The following is a 10,688-nucleotide window of genomic DNA, read 5'->3' as shown; positions in this document are numbered from 1 at the left end:
TATGTGTAGTATATGTATTATATTATATTTTTATTGTTTTCTTTATTTTGCACCACCCGATAACTACCGTTTCGTTCGCCATCTCTCTATCTGAAGGTTGGCTGGAAGAGATCGCTGTTTAGCGATAAGTCCGCCCGTTGTTACCTACCAATTTATATCTTTTCTCAATGTCTGTATCTTTTTTTCATGTAGTGTGCACAATAAAGCATTTTATTATTATTATTATTTGTATCTCCTTGGATATCACGGGCCTATAAATCCCGGTCTTTTGATAGGCTTGCGTGGGGATATAGATCCAACACGTAGAGGCCCCTTGGAGAGCTTTAATGTCATGTAGAACGCCTGCTGGAACCCGTTCACAGGCGCAACAATAGACACCCATGAACCGGTCGCAGCAGGCATTGGGACTATTGCAGAAAAAGTGAACAGTATACCGGTCTATGGATTGAAGTTTGGGTGGGCAATGAGACTGGGCTATTGTAAAGAACTCCGGACACCTGCCATAACAATGTTAATACACGTTATCGCGGCAGGTGGTGACTTGCCGCTGACTAGATGGGCCCCTGAAACTGCCGTCGTGAAGACGACCAGGAGCAACACCGGTGTGAGCGGCTCAGGGGTGTCGAGAGGTGTGCGCCGCTTTCTACCCAGTGACTGTTAACAGCCACTGTGCCAACTCGCGTCTTATGCATCTTTCACTTCCACCCCTGGAGCATATAGCTCTTACGACTCCCCTCTGGACGGCCAATGAAGGCAAGCCAGAGCTGAGAGTCCTGCGGGTCCCCTTGGGGTCCACTCCGACCGACGAAGACACGCCGGAGACGGAGACCCTGACCGACTCTCTGGAGCACTCGGGTCCGTGGGGTCGTCACTCCCCAACAGCTCGCCACAAGCTGCCCTGCGGGCTTATTATTATTATTATTATTTGTATCTCCTTGGATATCACGGGTCTATAAATCCCGGTCTTTTGATAGGCTTGCGTGGGGATATAGATCCAACACGTAGAGGCCCCTTGGAGAGCTTTAATGTCATGTAGAACGCCTGCTGGAACCCGTTCACAGGCGCAACAATAGACACCCATGAACCGGTCGCAGCAGGCATTGGGACTATTGCAGAAAAAGTGAACAGTATACTGGTCTATGGATTGAAGTTTGGGTGGACAATGAGACTGGGCTATTGTAAAGAACTCCGGACACCTGCCATAACAATGTTAATACACGTTATCGAGGCAGGTGGTGACTTGCCGCTGACTAGATGGGCCCCTGAAACTGCCGTCGTGAAGACGACCAGGAGCAACACCGGTGTGAGCGGCTCAGGGGTGTCGAGAGGTGTGCGCCGCTTTCTACCCAGTGGCTGTTAGCAGCCACTGTGCCAACTCGCGTCTTATGCATCTTTCACTTCCACCCCTGGAGCATATAGCTCTTACGACTCCCCTCTGGACGGCCAATGAAGGCAAGCCAGAGCTGAGAGTCCTGCGGGTCCCCTTGGGGTCCACTCCGACCGACGAAGACACGCCGGAGACGGAGACCCTGACCGACTCTCTGGAGCACTCGGGTCCGTGGGGTCGTCACTCCCCAACAGCTCGCCACAAGCTGCCCTGCGGGCTTATTATTATTATTATTATTATATTAATGAAAATACCTATACGTATCGTGTGAAAATATAAAAAGTAAAAACCCGCAAAATTATCTCGCAAAACGAATCGCACAAGTATAATGATGTTCTCTTTTGGCTCTACAAATAATTGTGTCAGGTATTTATGCGCACTTTCTTACAGGTGACCGTCACTAATAATATAAGTAATTAGCGCAAAATATTGTAAATAGGTAACCAAATAGTTATCAGGGTGGACAATTAGATGTTAAACTACGCATATTAGCCATAACGTATTTAGGTAGGTACAGAATCGTATTACTTATTGTTTAACCCTTAGCTGGTGTGGTGAAAATAGTTATTAGTTCTACAAGGGTGCAAAGTTGTGTTTTAACCGTGAGTATGGAATTCATCGAGATAACCTTTGGATTACCAACTTTTAGGATAACAAATTTCCTAAAAATTGATATCCAAAGGTTATCTCGAAGAGATCGCTCATTCGTGATAAGACTGCATGTTGTTTACTTCTACTTGTAATCATATTTTACATATTATATTCTGTATTTATCGATATACATAATGTATAATCGTAAGTCGATAAACGAGAAGTCCCTATGACAGCTCAAAGATGCTACGAAATTTCCGGGCTCTGAAAATTACAGATTTCCATTGGCGTTTTATCAACGATTTTCATTATATTTTCATCTTGACTAGGTCCCTTGGGGGGCCTTTTAGTGACCACAGCACAATATAATATCAATAGCTACACTATTACAATTGCCATTGAATTTCATCAGGCGTTTCCGGTTCGTACTATTGACAAACTGATGGTGCAAATGCGGAAGTGCGACGGTTAGCGCGGTCAGAAGGATGTGTCACGGTGTCTGGTCATCTTAGTCTTCACGCTAAGTTTTTATGCCAAGTTCTACCGTCAAGTTAGGGTGGTCAGTCTATACACATAATAATATGTTTAGGGAGTTACAGAGGCCTTAATCCGAGTCTGTGCGTGTGCTAGTGCTTGGCTTGTGCTGTGCGAACAATTTTTTTATCAATGGGTTGGAGGTGGGATGAGGATGAAGAATCTGGCAACTATGTAATGGAGTCTACAAAGCCCCAAGCATATACTTACTTTACTCTTTGGCCCCAAGCATCACAGGATAACAAATTTACCTAAACCGACCTACCTTGTATTATAGAAATGAACGGCAGACAAGTGGGAATTCATAAGTGTCCAGAATGGAGATGTCAGTGTATTAGTAATATTGGTATCGTTTAATTTGAATATAAAAAAAAAACTATTTACAGAATAATCCTAATATATACATTGCATTGTTTTGTAACGTACATTAGCTTATTTTTATCAAAGATAGATATAACTCCGTAATAGATGGATACAGTCTAAGGAAAAAACGTGCCTCAAAAATCAAGAAAATTTGATTCTCGTTCAGAGGGCGCTACTAGTTTTGGCCTACAGTCGTATAGATGGCGTTGACGGTTATGTTTGTTATTTAACAATTTTAACGCATATCAGTGAAAGAACATGGGTCAAAATCATAAAAAGAATTAATGCAAATAAAAAAAATCGTTTATCTATATTTAAATACATTCTATCGTATTTTTATAAATCTTCATTTTTAGTTTTAAAGTGTGTCGACAGATGGCAGTGAATTTACTGGGGTTACAAAATTTACTATGACAGTACCGCTCTAGTATAAGTTACTCTATGTTTTTATTAAACCTGTTTGAAATAATTTTCAGTAATACGTTTTTATTTTGTTGTAACCACCGTATATCTAAGGTAGAAGCTTTATAACTTCTACATTATTACCTATAGCCCAGAGGCCTATAATAAGACCTTTCATTTCATTGTGTTTTGCACCTTTATTTTGACCAATGACTAGTACATATTGCATTTGTCTTTGCAAGTTTTGATTTGCGGGCGGCTATTTCTAGCAAGGCAAATGCCTAAAATTTCACCCGTCATAACGATTCGTACGATGGTACGAACCACTTATCACCAGAGTCGTGACCTGGGCTTGGCCAATTTTTTATCAAGAGGCGTATTTAAGTAATGCATTACTAAATATGTTTTGTTCTGCTGCATCGTGTAGAATCTTTGTAATACAATCTTTGTCTATGGTTTTTAAAATTTAACCAATAAGGTTTCATTAATGAAACTGCGAAGGAAGGTCAAAGAGAGGTCAGACTGATATTAGATTGAGGGTTTGACCGGTCACGAAATCTTCGAAAACTATGCCTGGAAAATACAAAATTGTTATGATTCGCCATGGCGAAAGTGAGTCGAATAAGAAGCGTTTGTTTTGCGGATGGTTCGACTCCGATTTGAGTGATAAGGGTAAGTTTAAAGACTTGTAAAGTATGTTCATTTTGTCTTGATGTTGTCTGATTAGATAATTGCCGCAGGTCGCGAGGAGGCCGTGGCCGCCGGCAAGGCGTTGAAAGCCGAGGGTTACACGTTCGACATCGCCCACACGTCGGTGTTGAAGCGAGCCCAGATCACTCTGAACTCGGTGCTGAAGGAAATCAACCAGGCTGACCTCCCAGTTAGCAAGACTTGGAGGCTCAATGAGAGGCACTACGGTGGACTCACCGGCCTTAACAAGGCCGAGACCGCAGCTAAATATGGAGAGGCTCAGGTTAGACCTTTAGGGTAACGTACCCAAAGGGTATTAAAAACGGCACCCTATTACTCTCTGTCCGTCTGTCAACAGGCTGTATCTCATGAACCGTGATAGCTAGACAGTTGAAATTTTCACAGATGGTGTATTTCTGTTGCCGCTATAACAACAAACACTTACTAAAAACAGAATAAAATAAATATTTAAGTGGGGCTCCCATACAACAAACGTGATTTTTATGCCGTTTTTTGCGTAATGGTACGGAACCCTTCGTGCGCGAGTCCGACTCGCACTTGGCCGGTTTTTTATAATCCAGGTCCAAATCTGGCGCCGCAGCTTCGACGTGCCCCCTCCCCCCATGAAGAAGGACCACCCCTACTACGACACCATCGTGAACAACCCCTGCTACGCTGGTGACCAAAAACCTGGGCAGTTCGAGAGCCTCAAGCTCACTATGGAGCGCACACTGCCGTACTGGAATGATGTTATCATCCCACAGGTATTTTAAATTGTTTATTAATAAATATTTATGGGTTTTCCCCACTAGTTACCACCAAGTTGTTACCAATGACAACAACTGAGAATATAAATTTTCACTAGTTACCACGAAAGTGCACCGCGCGCGCCGAAATAACGCTCAAAGTGTCAAACGGGAGGCGATGACAATTTTTTTACGTGTTTCGGTGGCTGCCATTCCTCAACCCACTAACGGAGCGGCAGCTGATGTCCACGAGGGTTCATCATACATAGCCGTTATTAACCACTATACGAGTTATCGCCCGGGAGGCGATTGGTCGTGGACATCTGTTCCTGGCTCGCGGTCTATATACTCACTTTGCAACCGCGGCGACTACAATTGCAAGTGCGAATATTGTAAAATTGTTAAATTTACCTATTTGGATGAATAATTTTTCATTTATTATTTTTTGCAGATCAAAGAAGGCAAGAAAGTTATCATTGTCGCTCACGAAAACAGTCTTCGAGGCATTGTCAAGCATTTAGATGGTGAGTTTATATTAAAAACTTGAAACCTTAATTTTAGTAGGTAATGTCAACAATGTAGGTACAAATGTGTGCAGTTATAAAATACTAGCTGTTCCCCGCGACTTCTTACGCGTGGATTTGTATGTTGGTGGCTATATATTCTACATGAGCATAGAACATTATGCAGCAAAAGATATCAGTAATTCAGTAGGGACGGCTAATTATAAAACGCACGAGTCTGTCACTAACTACGAAGTTTCAAGCCCCTACTAAAAAAAATTGACCCTCAACCCTCTTAGAAGATTTTGAACTATTTAAAAATTTTTTTTGCTCCCGATGCAAACTTTATTAATACAAACTTTTCAAAAATGCCTCATCAGCATGCTTTGTTTTATCAGCTGGTCGCTAAGCTTGCTTATTCCATAGAGTAACTTATACTAGAGCGGTACTGTCATAGTAAATTTTGTAACCCCAGTAAATTCACTGCCATCTGTCGACACACTTTAAAACTAAAAATAAAGATTTATAAAAATACGATAGAATGTATTTAAATATAGATAAATGATTTTTTTATTTGCATTAATTATTTTTATGATTTTGACCCATGTTCTTTCACTGATATGCGTTAAAATTGTTAAATGACTAACGAAACCGTCAACGCCATCTATACGACTGTAGGCCAAAACTAGTAGCGCCCTCTGAACGAGAATCAAATTTTCTTGATTTTCGAGGCACGTTTTTTCCTTAGACTGTATCCATCTATTACGGAGTTATATCTTTGCTTATTCTCAACTAAAAATTTGCTTTATGATGAACAATTACAAAAAAACTACGTTTTCTTAAATCGTCTATTTTTTATCTCTTTGTTCATTTTAACAGCCTGTAGCTCCTAAAATATTGATCGTAGAAACATAATCAAATTTGTAGGAAATTTTATGTTAAAACTTTTGTCCGAAGTAATTATAATGCTATTCGTACAGATATTCGGGATATGAGCAAAAATATGAAAAAAGGTTCCTTATAAAAACCCCAGAAGTTTTATATCAAAAATTATTGTATAATTTGATTTTTATATTTAAATCCAGGCATTAGCGACGCCGCCATTATGAAACTCAACCTGCCCACGGGCATCCCGTTCGTGTACGAGTTGGACGAGGATATGAAGCCAACGGACTCCATGCAGTTCCTCGGTGACGAGGAGACGGTCAAGAAGGCCATGGCCGCCGTCGCCGCCCAGGGCAAGGCTAAGTAGAGATTAGACTTTATTCCTTCTGTATAAGGTGTATTGAGTTATATTCGTGATTTAATTTGTTTAATGTATAATTCCAAATGAAATCACATACAGTAAAGTGTATTAACTTTTGAATGGTTTTTCTCGCACATATAAAATAAGTCGAAAGTAAAGTGAATAAATATTTAATGTTTAGGGTTCCGTACCTCAAAAGGAAAAAACTGAACCCTTATAGGATAACTCGTGCGTCTGTCTGTCTGTATTTTGGGTGTAAATGAGAATATTAAAAAACAAAGTTTTTAAAACTATATCGTGTTACATATCAAATGAAAGAGCTCGTTGTGAGAATCACAAATATACCTATATTTGTTTTGTAATTTTAAAATAAATAGTTTAGAAGTTATTTAAGAAAATAGGCAATAAATGACCATTTCGCCCCTTTATCTCCGAAACAACTGGGTCAATTTTTTTTTCAAAATTTCACAAAATAGTTCTTGGATAATCTATTAGAAATGTGCAGTCAAGCGTGAGTCGGACTTAATTACTTAGTTTTTGATCCGACCCCTACGGATTTATTAGACATTTCACTCACGTTTCATATAAAAATACATTGTTAAAAATTGTGTAATGTACGGATATTTTGGAACGCGAGTCCGACTCGCACCTGGCCGGTTTTATTTAATTATCTACCTATTAAAGTTGATGTAAAATGACGTATTGGTGTAAGGCATTATTCGACAAAATTAAAGCAATGCTTTAAACATTAACTTTTTATTAATATTCGCCGGTCATAGATTAGACGTTTTTATTCTAGAAGACAGTATGCCATTGCACTGTCAAATTTCTTTTTTAAATATAAGATCTGAGGATAATACGTAAATAAATACCTATATATGCAACCTTTATTTGCGATTTGTAAAAGTAAATTAATAAACTGTTATGATGTAAAGTTTGTTTCAGTAAGTTGGTAAACTGTCTTTTAACTTCATCCATGTTTACATCTGCGGTAGTATTTTCTTTTTATGTAGTAAACCTTTTTCCTGTACATTTAGGAAAAGCTTTATGTTTTCTATTAGCAAACATGATTTGTTTTTGTTCTGTAACTTTATCAACATCCATAGAGCTTTCTTCTTTCGGTTTACTTTTAGTTTTGGCTTTAGCTTTTTTGTTTTTAGGCTTTTGGTCGAATCTGAAATCTTTGGGAATTTTGTGAACATTAACAAAATGTTCTAGTCGTACTTCCGCATTAATGAATTTTTCTTTGGATTTGTAATAGCAATACTGAAAATAAAGGTTTTAATTATTACACCTGTACACATTAAATGATGAAATACATACACATAGTAGGTACATTTACAGCTGCTGGCAGAAATATCTTATTAATTATACACTTTTGGAATAGAGTTGTGTTACAGTCTGGCAAAAAAGAGTAGAAATTGAAAAGTGTCAACACTGTAGTGTCGTCCCATTTTTCTTAGATTGATTTGAAAGGGACGACACTACAGTGTTGTCACTTTTTAATTTCTATTCTTTTTTGCCAGACTGTACTAACCAAAAATCATCAAAATTAATTACCAAACATTTTATTAAATTAAAAAATATCAATTTGAACTAATATCCGATAGCTCTCCTCGATTGGCAGTAATTTTTTTAATTAAGTTAAAATTTCTAATGGCATTTTAATGTGATTTTAGAAAGCCCCGGAGCGGCTGGCTGGGTGTGGCAAGGATTCTCCGTATAGATAATCAATTATTTTAATTATTCGGTGCTTAGAGATATACTATTAACGAAGAGATATTCCAATTATTTGTTTGAAATCGTATTTATTCTTAAAACTGGTAAAAAAGAAAGAAAACAATACCTATGCGTTAAGATATTCAATTTTTAATGGTCAACCATTAAAAATTAAATAACTTAATTCGTATCTACTACTTAAAAGAAATAGGTACGCAAGTTTATGTTAACATTATTTGTTTATTAAATTGGAATACGAATTATGTTTACGAAATCTTTAGAAACTTGAGATGAATTTAAATTTGAACAAAATTGATTAAACTCTTGATATTGTTTACGCCAATTTGTCATGAGTTTTGTAAAAATAGCGAAGTCGTAAATTAATGATGATCCTGATATTCCTGATTTTGTTTTGACGTTATCGGAAAGACGCAAACGAGAGGTAACCATACAAATCCCATCAGGCTATCAAAGCGAAGGCGGATATAGAACATGGAGATCTCTTCACCGACAAGAGGTCGGCCCTTAAGAGAATAGTGGAAGACCTCTGATCTGATCCATACACGTACGTAAACGTAGTCCCCATTTTACTCCCTGGATACAGGCATTATGGAAAATATTTTTACACAATTTAATGTACCCTATATTAATCAAAGCTCTATATTGGACTTTTTTTTATTATCAGATTATTATAAAAGTTTGAAGCAAATAACAACATCCATTCAAATATTATAAAAGCTCCTAGCTTACTGTTATAATAATTATAAAATCGAAATAAATGGAAAATTGGGATAAGTTCGCCTTTGTACAATGTATACTTTCTGTTTAATTGTATCTTAAACCTGTCTTATGTACAATAATGTGTTTACATACATACATACATAAAACAAACGAAGGGGCATAGCGGTGATTAATGTACCTACAACAAATTGTGTAAACATTTATTTTCTAATGTTAATATCCAGAGAGGAAAACGGGGACTACATTTGTATGGAGAAGCGGATCTTTCCCTTTTCTCTACTCCAATAGACAATTAAACTATATTCTATTTTCCGTAGTGTACGTCATTCCGATACGTTTTTTCTTTTTCTTTGGTGTTTAGGTTACATCGTTGTACGCTTGTCATCTTGGCTAGCCCCCTGGAGTCGAATGCGTCGCTTGTATCCTATAAATTGTGAAGTCAACCGACCAATCAACGTTCTTCTTCTTTTCGTGTCGAGGTTCCTTTTCATACGATGGATGCCCAATAGGCAGCGGTGTTGACAGCCCTGGCTGTCGCGTCCCTCAGATCCAGCTCCGAGCAGTGATGTGGGCATGCGGGGCACACCAATAGACTATGTGCTATTGTTTGCGTTGCTGTGCCACAGGTACATTGAGTTGAGGGGCTACAGAGCAGTCCCCATCTGGCCATGTTTTGCTTACATCTACCAACTTGGGACCTGAGCCTATTTAAGGACTTCCAAATTGGCCAATCAACGTTAGAATTAACCATCTAATAAATAAATAAATATTATAGGACATTCTTACACAGATAGACTAAGTCCCACTTGTGTTATGGGTACTCAGACAACGATATATATAATATTTAAATACTTAAATACATAGAAAGCACCCATGACTCAGGGACAAACATCTGTGCACATCACACATATAAATCTAATTTGTTTGTATTTACCCTGCTTATGTGTGGCAAGCGTCGGTAACGACTTTTATAATAAAAAATACATTAACGTAACAAAAGGCGTTACTACAACTTACAACCATAACAGGTATATCTGTATAATTATATATATTTATCCTAATGTCCTTATTATGTTTAAAATTATCAGGTCAATGGCATCATTCCATAAGGGGTGTACCACTATAGTAGTTTATGTGACTGCTACATAATGAAAGGCATTAAAATACGATCAGTGTGAAGATTTGTCTTTGACGTGTGTCATTTTCTATGTACCTATTTGTGTTGTCATTGCAGATTGGATTTTGTATGTAGTGAGTGAGAAGTGCGCCTGTGTGCACGTTTCCCCCCGCAAAAAATGGAAGAGTGATTATCCTGGCAGGGTCGCCATCCAAGGTACTGAAGGTTTGGTATTTCCAGTACCTTCGGAGTGGAGCAGAGTGACGGCGTAGGTAGCGTTTAGGGCTAGGCGGAGAGTATGGCGTAATAGAGTAATACGTATAGTATGCAGTCAAAATGTGTCTTTATTAGGTAAACCTGTCTATTTATACATGTGGGTTGTCGCTGACACAAGCAATAGCGGTTATGTCGCAGTAAACTATAACGTTACTGCGCAACACTAAAAGTAGACATTTAGGTACCACATTACAGTACTGTACGGTAAGATATCGCTGGGGCTCCTCTCTTCCGACGTGTCGGAAGCCGGTGTTGCTCGAAGGTTTACATAAATCAATTGAAGGGTACATGGAAAGAACATGTCTAGTCACATAAGTAACATTTTGAGTAATCGCGGTTTTAAAATTTGGAACCACGTCAAAATGTATGGTAA

The 10,688-nt window shown here is 38.4% G+C and overlaps 1 protein-coding gene across 1 annotated transcript; it reads left to right on the top strand.

Annotated features, from left to right (window-relative positions):
* Positions 1–3,802: 3,802 nt before the first annotated feature.
* Positions 3,803–6,520, top strand: LOC134750055 (phosphoglycerate mutase 2-like). The gene is made up of 5 exons (XM_063685144.1): positions 3,803–3,949; positions 4,018–4,250; positions 4,549–4,731; positions 5,165–5,237; positions 6,302–6,520. Exons 1-5 carry the CDS (start codon positions 3,847–3,849, stop codon positions 6,466–6,468), a joined length of 759 nt encoding a protein of 252 aa, XP_063541214.1. The 5' UTR covers positions 3,803–3,846; the 3' UTR covers positions 6,469–6,520.
* Positions 6,521–10,688: the final 4,168 nt, after the last annotated feature.

Source organism: Cydia strobilella, chromosome 19 (assembly GCF_947568885.1).
Source record: "Cydia strobilella chromosome 19, ilCydStro3.1, whole genome shotgun sequence".
Lineage (NCBI taxonomy): Eukaryota > Metazoa > Arthropoda > Insecta > Lepidoptera > Tortricidae > Cydia > Cydia strobilella.
The sequence above is the reverse complement of the archived record's forward strand: the minus strand, read 5'-3'. Positions and strand labels throughout refer to the sequence as shown.

Coding starts and splice junctions, on each gene's coding strand:
- LOC134750055 (XM_063685144.1), top strand. CDS start 3,847: ATGCCTGGAAAATACAAAATTGTTATGATTCGCCATGGCGAAAGTGAG. Junction 4,251..4,548: donor CTAAATATGGAGAGGCTCAG/GTTAGACCTTTA, acceptor TTTATAATCCAG/GTCCAAATCTGGCGCCGCAG. Junction 5,238..6,301: donor CATTGTCAAGCATTTAGATG/GTGAGTTTATAT, acceptor ATTTAAATCCAG/GCATTAGCGACGCCGCCATT.